Source organism: Quercus robur, chromosome 6 (genome assembly GCF_932294415.1).
Source record: "Quercus robur chromosome 6, dhQueRobu3.1, whole genome shotgun sequence".
In the NCBI taxonomy this organism is placed as follows: Eukaryota; Viridiplantae; Streptophyta; class Magnoliopsida; order Fagales; family Fagaceae; genus Quercus; species Quercus robur.
The window spans coordinates 34,863,287-34,881,058 of NC_065539.1; the positions used below are offsets into that span (position 1 = coordinate 34,863,287).

Below are 17,772 nucleotides of genomic sequence, written 5' to 3' on the forward strand. Positions count from 1 at the left end.
GGGGGACTTGGCCAATGTCGTGTAGTAATCAAACCCGAAGAAGACTTCCAACCCAAAGGATAAAGAGGGATAGAAGGGCAACTCAAACTCGAAGGGTAAAAGAGTTAGAAAATTCCTAGGCCAAAATATCCCTAATCAATATTTTTCTTTTCTTAGGATATGCTTTGTTAAGGAAGAGTTTAAATGAAGTGACATTGAAGAGAATGTGAGAGTACTTAAAGATAAAAAGTTTTTGGGTGATTGGAAGGTAAAAGCTATAAAGTATTTTGATAAAAACTCAACTAAAGAAGCTAGTAAAAGTATGGGTGGCCAACATGTGGGGAGGGAGATGGGGAAAACTAATGGGTAAAAGATGAAAACATGAAAAAAACTAAGAGGCAGAGACAAGTTGGGGGGAAATCTGTGCTAGGGTGGCCGGCTCATGATAAGACTAAATTGGGCATTAACTTTACCTACTTTGTAGCATTTAAAACAAATTTTGTGGGGCGCACATAGCTCTGTCCCTGCCCAGAGCGCTGCTTAGGGCTCTCACAAAGGGAGTGGGCCCCACACATGGGTCCCACGTGGGGTCCACCCACTTTGTGAGAACCCTAAGAAGTGCTCTGGGACCTTATTCCCCCCTTTTGGGGGCCTTTCTCTATTAGGGGGCCTTAGGCCACCATGGCCTAGGATTGGCCCTGATTCAACTAAGACGATCGACTTTATTTATCTGATTTTATTTATGATTTAGTTTATAAATTACATTAACTTATTTTATAAAGGTACAACTTTTTGAAGATTTATTTATAAAAATAAATTTATTTTGATAAGATTTGATGTCTACTCTATGATGAATGTTTTTATCATCCTGTCAAGATACTAATGGATTCCTTGTTTATGTAGGAAAGATTTGAACTTAGGTCATTTTTTTTGGCCAAGATGGGCATTTGCCCCTTTTGCCAAAATTTTCTAACAAAATGCCTCATATCTAAAACTATTTAGGGAAATGCCCTTATTTTGAAACTTGATTTTCCAAAAATCGAGTTTCAATTTAAAACTTGATTTTTGGACAATTGAGTTATAGTGAACTAAAAATTAAAAAAAAATATATATATATCTGGAGCTCGAGTTCAGTTCCTTGAAAAAATTCAAGTGGAACTTGAGTTCCATGAACTCGAGTACTTTGCATGGAACTTAAGTTCCATAATTTTTTTTTTCCAAGTCCACATTTGCTATAACTCGATTTTCCAAAAATCGAGTTTTACTTTTGAAACACTATTTTCTAAAAATTGAGTTTTAAAATAGGGGCATATCCCTAAATAGTTTCAGACATGGGGCATTTTGCTAGAAAGTTTGTGAGAAAGGGGTAAAAGCCCATTTTGGCCCCTTTTTTTTACAACAAGAGAATTTACTAATTGAATAAATTGGAATCAACTAAACTCTCATTTTATCTTAGGTACAAATTATTCTAACCAAGCTCATTTTAATCTTACCAAAACAATTCTAGTGCCCTCGCATTCCGTATATGTGCAAGGAGGATGTTGTCAAAACCAAATCACCTCTAGAAATTTGAAGCCATATAAAGCAAAAAGAGCCTCTCCTTACCATTTTTTCTATAGTATTTTATTCTTAGATAATGAACAAGTGAAATAAAGTAAAGAAAGATGCCATATGAATGTTCAAATAGTGTGTAAAACACCTTGAACGTTTAGACCTCCAAATTACAAATTACCAATTCAAGCTTATTATCAAACAATGTATGTACAGAATATGACAATAAACTAAAACAAAATTAATAAAACAATTTAAACCAAATAAAATCACAATCACAGCAGAAATTAAATGGAAAAGATTAAGGGAAGAGAGATGCAAACACAAAGACAACATAGCGATGTGTTATCGAAGAGGAACCGAAGTTCTCGGCATAAAACCTCTTTGCCGCCCTCCAAGTGATCAATAATCCACTAGAGAATGAAGTTGGGATACATGAACAGTAGAAGACCCTCTAAACCTAATCTACCCAATGTACCTAAGCCCTCCAAGCTTCTTGCTCCAACGTTACACTGAACCTTTGTCTTCTCTAGTTTACCAGATTCCGCTATAGCCCATAGCATCAACCAATATCAATTGGTCCCTTTCTAACTGCTTCCCAAGCACTAAATAACCTTCTCACTGATATGGGTATGGTGAGACAAGGATTTGGCTAAATGTACCTCTCAATGATGTATCAATGGTGAGGGTGAGAGAAGAGGAATCTGGAGAATCAAAAGATGAAGATTGTGGATGAGTTAATCTTTTTTTTTTTTTTTTTTTTTTTTTTTTTTTTTTTTTTAGGGTTTCTCTCTCAAAATTCTCTTTAGAAGCTTTTTACAATACGTGGGTATAAGAGGTATTTATACTGGTGAGTGTTTGGAATGTGAAAGGTCAATTTTTCCCAAACAGAGTGGTTTGACGACTTGACCTCGTGGCTTGACTGAGTTGTGAATCTGAGTCACGAGCTAATTGCCTGACCAGACTGGAAGTTTTGTCTTGTAGTGCTCCAGTTGGCGTGACTCTTCAGCTTCTCTGTATGCTTCACATGTGTGTCTCCTTTGGCAACTTGCCAATCGCGAGCCAGTCACGAGATCCAGTCGCGAGGCCTTGCTAAGTGCACACTGTTAAGCTTTTCTTCACATTCTCTCACACATTATCCTTATATGATTCCCATTTAAATATAGGGTTTCTAAATGCTAAATTATAATTCAATTGGCACGGAATAAAGCCAACAAAATGGTTGATTAAATTCAACCTTACAATCTCCCCCTTTGGTTATTCTGTGACAAAACCTTAAAACAAATTTTAGACTTAACATGTGAGTTGAGAACTGTTGAACAAAACTCACTCACACCTAACTCTAGAATTTGTGTAACTCTTGAACCATAAAAACAAGTATCTCCTGAAAAACAACCACACAATATGATCATTGTATGCAGAAAACTTGTAATGCATATGGAGCAAGCACAATGCGATCAAGCAATATAGATTAAAGCAATAAAGCATGGCTTGATAAAAAAATGAACAATCACTATAAATAGTGACCACAATGCTCATTTACAGAAGGAATGAACATCCGGACATGCAAACTAATAAGCTTAATACGAAGTATCATTTGCATGTCCAACACTCAACCGATACAAAAACTCAAAGTAATTGCATCAAGGATAAAAAATCCGACAAGGGCACAAGAGTGATGTACTTAAAGAAAATGCATAATATTTAACAAGTACTAGGCTACAAAGCATGGGTACAAAACAAAAAAAAACTGGATATCATCTTATATATATAAACCAAAATACTGTAAACCAGACAAGCTAATCATAGGTTAGTCTATCCAAAAGTATGTATGTGAGTATGTATCAGCTTCCTCCTTTTAAGCAAACAACTCCCCCTGTCACTATGCACACTTCCTTTCTTGTGTTGCTCTCTCCCTTACGATATGCTCTCTCCTTTTTTGGCATGAATAGCTAAAGGCTCTCCTCTAGTTTTTGTTGAATAGCATCTAGCTGTGTCTCAATGGTCGTGAAACGCATTTGGACTTGATTGTTGGTGGAGTAGAGAACCTTTTCAAATCTGGCAATACGCATGTGCAGATTCTCAAACAAGACACCCAACCTGTCATCTTGATGGCTAGATTGTTCATGTTGAGTGCTAGTCGTCTGTAGCTCAAGAGGAATGGGAGAAGCAGTCTCGGTATGCATAGGTGTAGTTGAGCCATGATCGGCTGAAATGGCATGAAGGAAAGGTTCACTTTTGGGTGCTTTGGAAGAGTGACTTTTGTTGGCTTGAAGGGAAATCATGGATAATGGTCGAAGATGTGCTAGTATTTTTCCATTTGTTGGAGGAAGAACACCTTCAAGAACCATGATCTTCATGAGAAGACTACAAAAAGGAAGACATGTTCGGGTCGCCATTCGAGTTGCTGTTTTCCCAATGGTCTGAAAAATGTGAGCACAAATATCAATCGGAACTCCGTTGATGAGATCATATAGAAATTGCGCTCTTCCAAGGCTGATGAATGCAGTGTTCAAGAGTGAATAAAGGTTGAAGAACATGATCAATTTGAGAGTCGTCAGTTCAGGTGCAAACTTTGTAGTGTCTATGGATGTGCCTTTGCTTGAAACGTCATGATCAGGCCCGAGAACTTGAAGAATGTCTTGTATCTAAAGCTGTCTATCATCATATGGAGTGAGGTCTACATTTGCCGGTCTAGTGATGCGAAGAACCATTGCAATGTAGTCTAGATTGATGGAGAAATCTTTTCCTCGTACCCAACACTTCAACTCAACTCCGGTATATCTAGCATTTGAATAGAATTTGTTGACCAATTCATCAATCAGGTCCTTGAAGTTCCTAAATAGATCAGCCTAATCTTTTTCTTCAAATATCCTAGGGATAAATGTTGTTCCCAAGGTATCAAATTTGACTACTCGTTCCACCACAGTAGGAGCACCTTCAAAGATGCTTGAGTAAGTCTGTGAATTAAGAGGAGTTTTGAATCTCTCATTGTTTAAAGCTTAAGACGAACGTCGAGTCCGTTTTGAAACAAGGGATGATGGAACATCAATTACAAGCTCTTTTTCTCGAGGGGAATGACAAGATATCTGCAAAATAACATACACACAGCAAAGAACCAAGTGCAAAATCACAAGACATAAACATAAACTTGATTAGTTCCAAGTTAATCCATGAAATAAATACACATTGATATTAAGAAAGAGATATCACTCAACCACAGTGCAAGAACCAAATCAATAGTATATTGGCATAAGCAACTCTTATGCATGTGGTGTGCAAATGTGATGAATGTGCAGGGACAACTAAGTACAATGTTATCTATGAACACCACAAATACACAAGTAATTGTCATTGTGACATTTAACTATAAGCATGAAATGCATTGCACAGCACAGACATGATACAAAAAAAAAAAAAAAAAAAAAAAAAAAAAAAAAAAAAAATCAACCATGTGTAACAATCATCATATTATCACAATCAACAAAACCCATTCAATCAAACTCAAAAAAATGACCCCAACCCATATTTGAATACACATATCACAAAACTCAACAACAACTCAAAAATCCAAGAAATCAAGGCTATAATCATGAAATACTTAGAGAAAATACGAAAACCCATACATTTTCTTGAAGATTGAAGTTGAGAAGATGATAAAAATGTTGGATTTTTGAGTGAAACATGGTGAGTATGTGAGAGAGTTGAATGAACAAGACAATGAACAGTAAAATATGTTCGAGGGAAAACTAAAAAGTTTTAAAAACTGTCTTTGAAGCACAAAACACGCGTTTTTCGCAACTGAACCAAGTCGGGAATAAGTCGCCAAACACCTTAGAGACAAATTTTTTGAAAAATTTGTCTAAGTGTTTTTCGCGGGTGGATCGCACTGGAAGGTCCATCCGCGAGGAAGTTGCGAAGGGAGCTGCGAAAGTTTGTGTATAACCCTCGTGACTGGAGCTTCCACTTGTGAACAAGCCACCAAATCGAGTCGCAAAAACTCTAAAAACCTAGATTTTTGAAAAAATTTCTAAGTATTTTTCGATACTGGGACATTGACCCGCCAGTGAGTTATGAAAACCTTTTGTGTAAGCTCGCGACTAGGGCATGTGACTGGCTTGACCCGCGACCAAGTCACCAGAACAGGGCAACACAGTTTTTGAAATTTTTGATATTTTTGCAAACACAAAAGACTTTCCAAAAACAATTAAACACTCAAAAATATTTTTGTGTTTGATCAACAAAAATTGAGTATGTGAAGCACATTTAATCAAGTACAATCACACAAATGAATATGACATTCATTGACCATAAACACGTGTGATGTGTGTGGGAACCAAAATTGAGATAGTCCTTAGTCTAATGTGAAGCTTCAATGATCAATTCAACCAAGTCATACATAATTAGCATGAGGAAAAGTGACCAATCTCAATTATAGAAATATGCATATATGACCTCCCATATAAACTTGATTACATAATATTGAAGCTTTTCATTTGGCTCCATTCACATCATAACATTTGATCTTTTTGAATCAATACATCTCATTTTGAGATCGATGCCTGAAATTTTAATATTTCAATTTGATGAGCAAGCCTTTGGCTTTTTGGGCATCATACATTTTATTTTAAGTTGTTTTCCCTTTTTTCTAGTCAAATACTAGTATGTGCGACGGCTTTTGCAGCTCATTATCTCTTTTCATTTGAAGATTTATATTTGTTGAGCTCTTTAAGCAAAAACAATAAAATAAAAAAGTGGAAAGATATATAGGCACAAGTCTATGCATGTCTCAAGATCAACAAAACCATTGACTAATCATTCATGACAAGTTTGAAAACCTATTTACAACAATCACATAGATGTCAAGATTTCTTCCACAATGATATGAGTGCATAGAAGAACAAGTTACGCTTGTAAATGCACAAGGCCATTTGTACGAAGGTACAAGGACAAATATGCTTGTGACAAAACACAATAATGTCGATCAAACTTTTTGGATTTTCTACTTTTTATGTGTTTTTGGATTTTTGACATAAAAGCAAGAAAAGATTAATCAAAAGCAACAATGTGAAAACATTTAAAACAAATGCAAACAAACAAACACAAATTTTCAAATCAAGCTAGCATCACAACAAAAAGCACACAACTAAGCAAAGTCACAAAACATAGGAAGTATTAATGCATGGACATGTTGTAATGCTTATGCATGAGTACCCTTCTTCACCCACACGTCACATGTGTTTGGGGTGATATCTCTATAGGATTGGGTACGAGTGTTGTGGCTTTCAGACCTTCTACTAAAGCTTGCCAAACAGGTGGTGAATGCATCAATCATCTTCATCACATCCATAACTCCGGAATCATCATCTTGACCTCTTGATTGCTCAACAGCCCAATTCCTTTTGTCATTTCTTGGTCCTCTTGACCTCTGATCACTTGCATTCTTCAATGCTCTAAGCTTATGACAATTTGGTCTGGTGTGTCCTTGAAGTCCACAATGATGGTAGAAATGTTTTGTTCTCAGACCTTTTCGTGATTTTAGAAGTGATTTCCCTTTGGCTTCAGACCTGACCACTGATTGGTTATGAGATTTATTCAACACCCGTTGGTCAGCCACATTTCTATTCTTCTCCACCTTTACTTTCTCAGCAGTAGTGGCAACTATTATTGGTTCTTTGGCTTTTACAAACTTTACTTGGAGATATTGATAGCTAAACTACTTTCTCCAGTATATCCTAATTCGGTTCTGTCAGAGAAAGGTTTTTGATGAGAAAGTACTTCATCAAGCTTCTTGGAGGAAACTTGCTCTACTTTAGTATTGGCTTGAACTACTTCAAGCTTAAGAAATTTTATCTTTGAGTAGGCTTCGATCAGCTCTCCATTCAGCGTCTCTATTTCACATTTGACCTCCTTATATCGCACGAGAAGACTTCTATAATCCTTCTCTGCCCTCTTCATCTTTTTAATGGCTGCCTTAGCCACTTTTGCATATTCACCGGTCTTCTCAAGGGGGGAATTGTAGGTCTCTTGCAATCCCTCTGTTCCTTCATCTTCCTCATCATTAGATTCCTCAACTATCCCAATTGACTCCAATTCAGTGTGCTCACCAAGCTTTTCCACTAGCACACCCAAATCATCTAAAGATTCCACAGGAGCAATGGTCATGATTGCAAAGAAGTTTCCCTCTCTATCACAACTTTCCTCTGAATTTGAATTTGAGGAGTTGGTGTCACTAAGAGTGGTGCCATACATAATTTTGCCCTTCACTCTTAAATAATTAGGACACTCTTTCTTGAGATGTCCTTGTCCATTGCACTTGAAGCACTTGACTCCTTGAGAGGATTAAGAGTCCTTCCTATCTTTCCTCTTAAAATCCTTTTTCTCCTTTCCGAAATTTGGGAGTTTTCCCTTCTCAGCAAACTTTCCATTTTTTTTTTTTTTTTTTTTAACTTCAAGAACTTTCGGAAATTCTTCACAAGATATGCCACATGTTTATCAACAACATCCTCATCCGATGAGTCATGAGCATCTATCCTCTCATTAATTGTCTTAAGAGCAAGGGATTTGCTCTTCTTTTGTGATGGCAAAGACAACTCATAAGTTTGAAGTGAGCCAATTAGTTCTTGAACTTTGATATCATCAAGGTCGTTGCTTTCTTTAATTACTGTGACCTTTGCACGGAAGCTCTTCAGCGATGATCGAAGGATTTTCCTCACTATCTTTGAGTCCTCCGTCTTCTCACCCAAGTTGAACTTGCCAATAACAACTTCATTCAGCTTGTCATAGAATGAGTCGAATGACTCGTCTTCACTCATTTTCAGCTTTTCAAACCGAGTGGTTAGCATCTGCAACTTAGTATCTTTCACCTTCTTTGTTCCTTCATACGTGGTCTCCAATATTTGCCATGCCTTCTTGGCAATTGTGACGTGAGATATCCTGTGAAACTCATTTGGAGAAACACCACAAAAAATTGCATTCAAAGCTTTACTGTTAGTGTTAGTTGCCATAAGGGCTACCTTATCCCATGTGGATTTAGAAGCTTTGGCCTAGTCCATCCAACATCCACCGCATCCCAAACAGTTTCATCAATTGAACATAAAAATGCCCTCATTCGGACTTTCTAAAAGGCATAGTTGCTTCCATCAAAATATGGTGGAGCATTTAAAGATTGAGACCAGTCCATCTTAAATGGGGTTAAGGATCGCACTAAAGTAATTAAACCACAACTAGTGCATCCACTTTGATACCAATTGAATGTTCAAATAGTGTGTAAAACACCTTGAACATTTAGACCCGCAAATTACAAATTACCAATTCAAGCTTATTATCAAACAATGTATGTGCGGAATATGACAATAAGCTAAAACAGAATTGATAAAACAATCTAAACCAAATAAAATCACAACCATAGCAGAAATAAAATGACAAAGATTAAGGGAAGAGAAAAGCAAATACAAAGACAACAAAGTGATGTATTATCGAAGAGGAAATCGAAATCCTCGGCATAAAATCTCTCCGCCGCCCTCTAAGCGGTCAATAATCCACTAGAGAATGAAGTTGGGATATATGAACAGTAAAAGACCCTCTAAACCTAATCTACCTAGTGTACCTAAGCCCTCCAAGCTTCTTACTCCAACAAGGTTACGCCGAACTTTTGTCTTCTCTAACTTACCGGATTCCGCTATAGCCCACAGCATCAACCAATATCAATTGGTCCCTTCCTGCTTCCAAAGCACTAAATAACCTTGTCACAAATATGGGTATGGTGAGAAAATGATTTGGCTAAATGTACCTCTCAAGGATGTATTAATGGAAAGGGTGAGAGTAGAGGAATTTGGAGAATCAAAGAATGAAAATTGTGGATAAGTCAATATTGTTTTTCTCTAAGGTTTCTCTCTCAAAATTCTCTCTAGAGTTTCTCTCTCAAAATTCTCTCTAGAAGCTCTCTACAATACCTAGGTATAAGGGGTATTTATACTGGTGTGTGTTTGGAATGCGAAAGGTTAGTTTTTCCCAAATAGAGTTTTCTGGTGACTTGATCTCGCGACTTGACTGAGTTGCGAATTTGAGGCACGAGCTAACAGTTTGGCCAGACTGGAAGTTTTGTCCTACAGTGCTCTAGCTGGCGTAACTCTTCAGCTTCTCTACATGCTTTACACGTGTGCCTCTGGCGACTTGCCAGTCGCAAGCCAGTCGTGAGATCCAGTCACGAGGCCCTGTTGAGTGCACACTTTTGAGCTTTTCTTCACACTCTCTCACACACTACTTTTACATGATTCCCACCTAAATATAGGGTTTCTAAATGTTAAATTACAAGCAAATTGACACGGAATAAAGCCAACAAAATGGTTGATTAAATTCAACCTTACACCATATAATTTAAGTACAATCTCAAACCATTCTTAAATATTTGACCCATGATTAAGTAAACATTGGAGAAGCAATCAGTGAAATTAAAGTATTCTAATGAAAGCTAGAACATGAAAATGAACTACTTATAGGTTGGTTGGGCATTAATATGAAGGATTAATCTCTCTTTTGGGAATTGAATCAAGATTCTGATGGAAACTTTGATGTGGATTGTTGAGTGCAGTAACATTTCCAGGGCGTGAGAATACAACCTACATTGTAGATAGTAGCCAAATATTTTTGAGTTCTATGTCCAAGTATGTGCTACAGAGTATAATTTCAAGATAGATCAACAAGTTTAAGAGTCGATGATATAGCAATTTGCTTCAGTGGGAGATGTGTCAGTTCATGAGTAATATAATTACCAATGGTAAGCGTCAATATAATTTTGCAATTGTTAACAACTTAAACTCTTAAATAAAATTGTACCTAATGAAGATATGTGGTTCTTTTTATTGACAAAATCTTCAAATCTAGTCTCTATCATTGAGATATCAAAAAAAAAAAAAAAAAAAAAAATGTTAACAATCACGGGAAGATTCATAAAATGTCCTTAAAAGGAGTCCATTTAGAATTCCATTTTGACGAATACAAATCTTATGTCCCATTTTTTGTGTTTCACTTTATACTCTATTAATAATAACTTGCCATATATTCTTTTTTACTTTCCTTATAAAATAATTGAAATTTTTAAAATGAAGAACATTAGACACATGACATACCATAATTGGTGGAATATAAAGTGAAACACAAAATGTGTGGCATGAGATTTGTATTCCATTGTGAATTATTATTATGTTCAAGTTTATCAATAATCTTAGTTAATTGCAGATATACCATCCTACAATTAAAAGTTATAAAATAATCAATTGTATATATTTTAAAAAAAAAAAAAAAAAAAAACCTGTAGAAAGTGTTAAAAGTATGACAACATCTAAAAAGGTTTTCTATGAATCTTGATAGATTTTAAAAAAATTGTATAACATCCAATCAAAAAAGTAATTTATTTTTTCAAATTTATGTTTATGTGATTTTATTTACATAAAATTAAGATCAACGGAATTGGTTTTGTGGGAGAGGAAGTATTTTTTTATTTTTTCCTTTTTAAGGGGAGGAGGCTAGGGCTAAATAAAGGAGGGTTTCTTGGGTGAGGTTTTTTTTTTTTTTTTTTTTTGGGGGGGGGGCGGGGTTCTCTCTCGAACCTCAGCTCAACCTATTATTATGGTGGCAGTAGTGGTGAGAGGAGTGAGGGGAGAGGGGGAGAGGTGGTGGTAGCAGTATATACAAGTGGGTGTTGGAGACGGTGCTATTGTTAGCAATGCAAAAGAGGGGATATGATAGTGGTGGTGGGAGAATGTCGGGGAGGAGGATATAGGTGTTGGGAAATTAGGTAAAAATTGATGGAAACACAAAACACTTGAAGTAGGCATAGAGGCACAAATTAACCTTTTAATGGGAGATAGGTGGCAATGATGGCGGTGTGGAGTAAGTTGAGGGAAGTGATGGTGTTTGTGATGTGGTGGAGAAGGAGAGGGGGATGAGAAGGAGGCACATGCTTGGTTTAGAAAATAGTTAAGGCATAAAATGTGAACCATTTTTTACAATCTTAATATAATTTCTTGTTGATCACGAAAATTAATTCTATCAACCATTTTAGCTTGTATCAAATATACTAAAAAAAAAAAAGTATGAAACATATTTTCTCAACAAATAATTTCGTAATGGGTACTTAATGGTAAAAGAAATAGCGGTCGTAGTGACATTTGATATGAATTTTTTAGCAACATCTTACATGAGTTTATATGTTCTTTTGTAGCATAATATTACTTTAGGTAAGAAATATACCTGATAATCTCCAAGTGTACGTGACTTAAAACCAGCTGCACAATAATCAAAGTAATATTCCCATGTCCGTATGAACTTTTCATCAAATCCAAGAGCAAGATTTTGCTAAACACAAACATTAAAGCCCCGACATCAAAATGCAAAACTTTGTAATTAGCTTGATATCATAATCAGTTTCAAAATGTAGAATAATCATAATTTGCCAGATAATAGTTTCAATTACACATTCTCATAAAAAACTTGTTCTTTCTCATCTCTTCTATTCTACTATAAAGTAACAAAAACTTATGCATGTCCTAGTCTTCATCAACCTGTAACGAAAATAAATTTTGAAATATATGTTACAAAAACTTGGTTATTAATTTATGTCTAACATTCATGGCAAGTTTCAAGGGTATCCAATTAAATGTTTAGTAAATCCTATAAACAACTAAAATTACTAGAGGAGCATCTTGCACATTCAAATTTGCATCGACATTTTTTTACTTTGTAGAAACTAATTGACAATGCGCTCTGTGATGGCTTTGTTTCTTTAACTAATAAAAAATTCTAAGCAATTTTCAGTGCAGGACTAATGCAGCACCTGCTGGGTTCGTGGCACCTAAAGGGTCTAGCCCACTTGCTTGTCACATTAGTCAAAGTTCAATTAATGTGCTTGCTTCCTCAAGCTTCCAAAGTCAGCATGTCATTCCTTGGGCAGTGACTTAGGCGTGTGGGACATGTTGAAACTGCAAAGAAGAAAAAAAAGAAAACAGAAGTCATTCGGCCTTGAGCAGTGAGCTGAAGTACAGAGAGCTGAAGCAAGAGAGCCATTCGGCCATTGTGAGAGATGTTAGAGATATATTATCCATTAGTATAGGCCCAATCCTAATTCTACTTTGCGTGTAAGCCAAGTCTCCTACTTATACTAAAAGTCTATTAGTTTAAGGTTTAGTCTACTATATATACACATGTTATGATTCATCGTAACACAGGATTTATACTATACTATAATATATTATTGATGTAGCTCTTTAGGGTTTCCTCTAACCCTTGTGTGTTTTTGTGTTTTATACTTTATGCTTTTGCTTCCGCATCCATACTAGTATATTCAACAAGGTGTATCAATACTATTATTTAACATGGTATCAGAGCCACCTTTCTGTGGCCATGGTTTTTTGTCCTTACGGTATATTTAAGAGCAATCTTTGTCTTCCTCGGTATTTTTTCGTTGCATTCATCTTCTTTGGCTTACTACTGCTGTCGTCAAAACTCTCCGGTATAGTCAAACTACCGTTAGAAGTCGCATCAACACTGCAAAACCATTGCCTTCCTCAAACTACCATCACAAAGCCAAACTTCATTTAAGGGATCTTTTCAACCTTAAAATCTCAAGATTTCATCAAGTTTCCATCTTGAGTTTGAGAGGGGGTGTTAGAGATATATTATCCATTAGTATAGGCCTAAGCTTAATTCTACTTTGTGTGTAAGTCAAGTCTCCTACTTGTACTAGAAGTCTATTAGTTTAGGATTTAGTCTACTATATATACACATGTTATGATTCATTATAACACATGATTTATACTACACTATAATATATTATTGATGTAGCCCTTTAAGGTTTTCTCTAACTCTCGTGTATTTTTGTGTTTTATATTTTATACTTTCACTTCCGCATCCATACAAGTATATTCAATAAGATGCATCAATGCTATTATTTAACAAGAGAAACACAAGTGAGAGCTTCAGTTTGAGGAGGTGCAGTCCGTGTGAAGAAATAGAGAGAAATACAGTGAGAGTGTGAGAGAGTGAAAAAGAAAAAGGAGACATTTTTCTTTGCTCAAATTACACACAAGGAAGATAAATTGGTTGAGTTCTCATGGAGTTTTTGAGTACTACAACCATGGAGAGTTAGAGTATTCAGAGGAAGATTTTGCTACTGACTTTGTGGTGAGATTGTATTTACTCATTGAGATTGTTGTATATCCAATTTATTGTGGGCTCAAGTTTAGTATAAATTTGATAGTTGTTGTGAAGTTGAATTTAATCAACCATCTTGTTGGCTTTATTCCGTGCCAAATTTGCTTGTATTTCAGCATTTAGTAACTATGTATTTAGGTGGGTTTGTTGTAAGGGTAGTGAGTGAGATAGAGTGATTGAATGCTCAAGAGTGTGCAAGAAAACAGAGTCTCACGGCTTGATCTCGTGGGTGACTCGCGGCTGCAAGCCGCCAGAAGCAGCACACGTGTCAAACATGCCAGAAGTCAAAGCGTCATGCTAGCTGGAGCACTACAGGACAAAATAGGACAACTGGCCATTCTGTTATCGCGCGGCTGGAACTTGCGACTCAGTCAAGTCACGAGTCCAAGCCGCGAGCCACCCTTATTTTGAAAAACTTGACATTTCACATTCTTTTCTCATCCCAGTATAAATACCCCTTATACCCACAAAAGAAAGAGAGCTTCCAGAGTGAATTTTGAGAGAGAAATCCTAGAGTAAAACAAAATTGATTCATCTATAATCTTTACATAAGAGTCTCTTCAAATTCCTCAACTCTCTTCCTCTCCATTGTCAAATCCTTGAGAGGCGTTTTACCAAAACCTTTTTCTCACCATATCCATTACTGTGAGAGGGTTGTTTGGTATTCTGGGAAGCAGTTAGGAAGGAACCAATTTACATTGGTTGATGCTATGGTCAAGTAGCGGAATCCGGGAAGTTAGAAAAGAAATAGGTTCAGTGCAACCTCGTTGGAGCAAGAAGCTTGGAGGGCTTCGGTGCAATGGATAGATTAGGCTTGGAGGGTCTATTGCTGTCCATGTATCCCAACTACATTTTCTAGTGGATTGTTTACCGCTTGGAGGGCGGCGGAGAGGTTTTACGCTGAGGGTTTCGGTTTCCTCTTCGATAACACATCGCGTGTTGTCCTTGTGTTTGCATTTTCCTTCCCTTTTATCTTTGCCTTTTATTATTTGCTGTGGGTTGTGATTTTAAATTGGCTTAGATTGTTTTCCAATTCTGTTTTATAGCTTTTGTTCATTTTCCGCACACTAGTTGTTTGACATATAGCTTGAATTTGTTAATTTGTAAATTGGGGGTCTAAACGTTCAAGGGTGTTTTTACACTATTTGAATTTTCAGTTGTAATCTTTATTTCATAGTAGATATTTTTCGAAGCTGTCCCGTGGTTTTTCCCTTTACACCGGAAGGTTTTCCATGTAAGATTTGGTGTTCTTGTGTGATTGTGTTTATGTGGTGCTTGCTAGAATTTTTTTGTTTCCATAATATTGCTATTGCTTGGTAGTTATATATTTTAATTCACACATAGACATAGAGGAGATTAGGATTTTTCCCCCAACAGCACCATGGTAACAATAATGGGTGTTGTTAAAAATATTAAGATCCCAAATCTCTTATATATCATAGTCCAAATTGATAAAATTAGGATGTATTTTGAATTGCACATAATTTAGGCCAAAATTATTTACAGGACTTTCGATCTTCTCTAAAACGTCAAATATGAAATATCTACGTTGGATTGATTGGAATAAATTAAAACAGGTTTACTTTTATATATTCCAAAAGGATAAATTGTTGAGGGAAAAGATATATGATAACTCAACTTTCTTCTTATGGACCGACCACGACAAAATTCATTAGGGCCAAGAATTCCTTCCACAGTAATTTTGGAAACGAAGTGATTCCAAATAAACATCATTGTATGTCCTACATGTTTCACAATGTCATGTAAAATGGTGATAACCTACCCTACATTTTTAAGGATTTTGTTAGGTTTATAATTATATGTTGGAAAACCATTAACAAAAGTTGGTCTAGAATGAGTTTTTGAAAACTATTTGATGTACAAAACTTATGCTGGAATAGCTCAATACAACTGAAGTGTTTGGAGTCTCAAAACTTAGTTCAACACTAATTCGATTGATGGAGAATTGCGGGTCTATAATTCAAATCAGGCCATCAAGTAGTCCAAACTTTAGTATTTCGTGACCTAATTGCTAGAGTATAAATAAAGGACGACCAAATGGATTTTTGGAGAACTGCATATTGTGTGCCTAGGGTTTTTGTAATTGAGTTCTCTTACACCATGAACTAAAGAATAATATTTCAGGGTTGGTGATGAAGGTGAAGTTATTTGCACACATTCCATGTAGTTGTTGCCATGAAGAATGTTCCAAAGGATTCTTGAAGTTACAAACATGGTGTTCATGTGAACAAAGTCCATAGTAGAAAGTCCAAGGATTTGAAGTTACGTATGATCATATCAATAAGTACTACTTGGATGATCATATCAATAAGTACTACTTGGAGTAGTTGTAGAGTTAATGTTAATTCTACTGTAAAACTTCCATTCTATTTAGTGGATTTGTTTTCTTGAGGAATGTTGGTTGTAAACCGTAGAAGAGTTTTTATGAGTCTTCTTTTTATAACCATATTGCCTATGTCATTTATTTTCCTTTGTGATTATATTTGTGATTTTGGTGTGTGCTTTGATTAACCATGGACTTATCTTGCAAGCATAATTGATTAATCAATCAAACTTGGCATAAAATTGGTTAACTTGCATTAGTTGGGTTCTAAATTCCCAATAGAGATTTTATTGTAATATACATAATGTAAGTCAAGAGTCTTATAATTCAGTGATATTTTCTCATTCTATGTAAGAATAGTAGCCTCCCCCACTAACTACAAATAGAAAGAGGAGGGGCTAAACCCCAGATAGTGTCCTCATGAATTTCACAAAAGATTGACATGGGTGCAACTAGGGGTGGAAAAATTGGACACAACCTCTGAACTCGATGCGACATGACACAAAATTAGTAGGTTATGGGTTAAGACTTAATAGGTCCGTGTCATATTCGGGTTGACACGACTGATCCGTTTAATAAATAGGTTGGGTTAGTGTCCAACCCATGGACCCCGTTTGACCCATTTGATCCGTTTAATTAAATGACATTTTACCAATATACCCTTCAAACCTTAGGTATATGAACTGATTAGTTATTGTGATTTATTTTCTTTGACATATTGTGATTGACTATTTGTGAGATTGAAATATGCTTTAGTTTTGAATGATTATTTGTGATGCAGTAACTCATTAGTTCAGAAAGTTATATTAAAAATATTTATTTTTTTTGGTTTTTCAAAATTCATATCAATTTGGTTAATACTAAAAAAAATTTTGTTTGTTTGTTTGTTTGTTTTTTTTTTTTAAATCTTGATAAATAGGTTGACATGATTTTTTTAAATCTTGATAAATAGGTTGACATGATTGACCCATTTAATAAATGGGTTGTGGTAGGGCTGAGGCATCTTGACCTGTTTAATAAACATGTCAAGTTAGTTTTGACTCAAATGGTCGGATATTCATGAGTTGACATGACTTGAATCTAATACACGAACACAAATTGCTATCCCTACTCATAAGAAGGTTGGTCTTGCGCTTGAGGGGCCCACATTGGGAGGCCTACCCAATAGAGTAGGAGATAACTTTTTAATTAAATACTAAAACAGGAAACAATTATCTAGTGGGAGCAGCGGACCTAATGGACCTCACATCTACGAGGAAGTATGCGGCTGCTCCATATGATACCACCTCCCAAACAAGCTAGCATTTAACCATCTTCAACTAAATTTTTGTCAAGAAATTCCTTTTAAATATGATCCATTTTCACAATTTGAATATTTATTAAAATTGAATTTTATAATTATTAACTATTTTACTTGATGAGAAACTTAATTAAATTTCCTAAGTTGGAAAAAAAATTGCAATTTATCTTCAACTAATTTTTAGCCAAGAAATTCCTTTTAGATATGATACATTTTCACAATTTGGATATTTATTAAAATTGAAGTTTATAATTCTAAGGACTGAAATTGGATTGGACCCAAAATAGGATTGCGCTCAAACCCAAACGGCCCAAACAATAAATTTGTAGAGCGTGGATGAAAGAACTAGATCTATTCTAGAAAAAAAAGATTAAATTTGGTAATT

At 35.6% G+C, this 17,772-nt stretch overlaps 1 protein-coding gene across 5 annotated transcripts in view; it reads right to left on the reverse strand.

Moving 5' to 3' along the window:
* Positions 1-9,862: 9,862 nt before the first annotated feature.
* The window catches only part of LOC126688572 (uncharacterized), a 64,399-nt gene continuing 56,489 nt past the window's right edge, over positions 9,863-17,772 (reverse strand). For 2 of the 5 annotated variants that reach the window (XM_050383311.1, XM_050383316.1), the window contains 2 exons: positions 11,785-11,889; positions 9,863-10,151 (listed from right to left, as the gene is read on the reverse strand). In XM_050383311.1, coding sequence (XP_050239268.1) covers positions 10,022-10,151; positions 11,785-11,889 — 235 coding nt within the window. In that variant the 3' untranslated portion in view covers positions 9,863-10,021. Of the gene's footprint in view, positions 10,152-11,784; positions 11,890-11,930; positions 12,513-17,772 lie in introns of those variants that run through there. The other 3 variants (XR_007644307.1, XM_050383313.1, XM_050383315.1) reach the window with 3 other exon arrangements.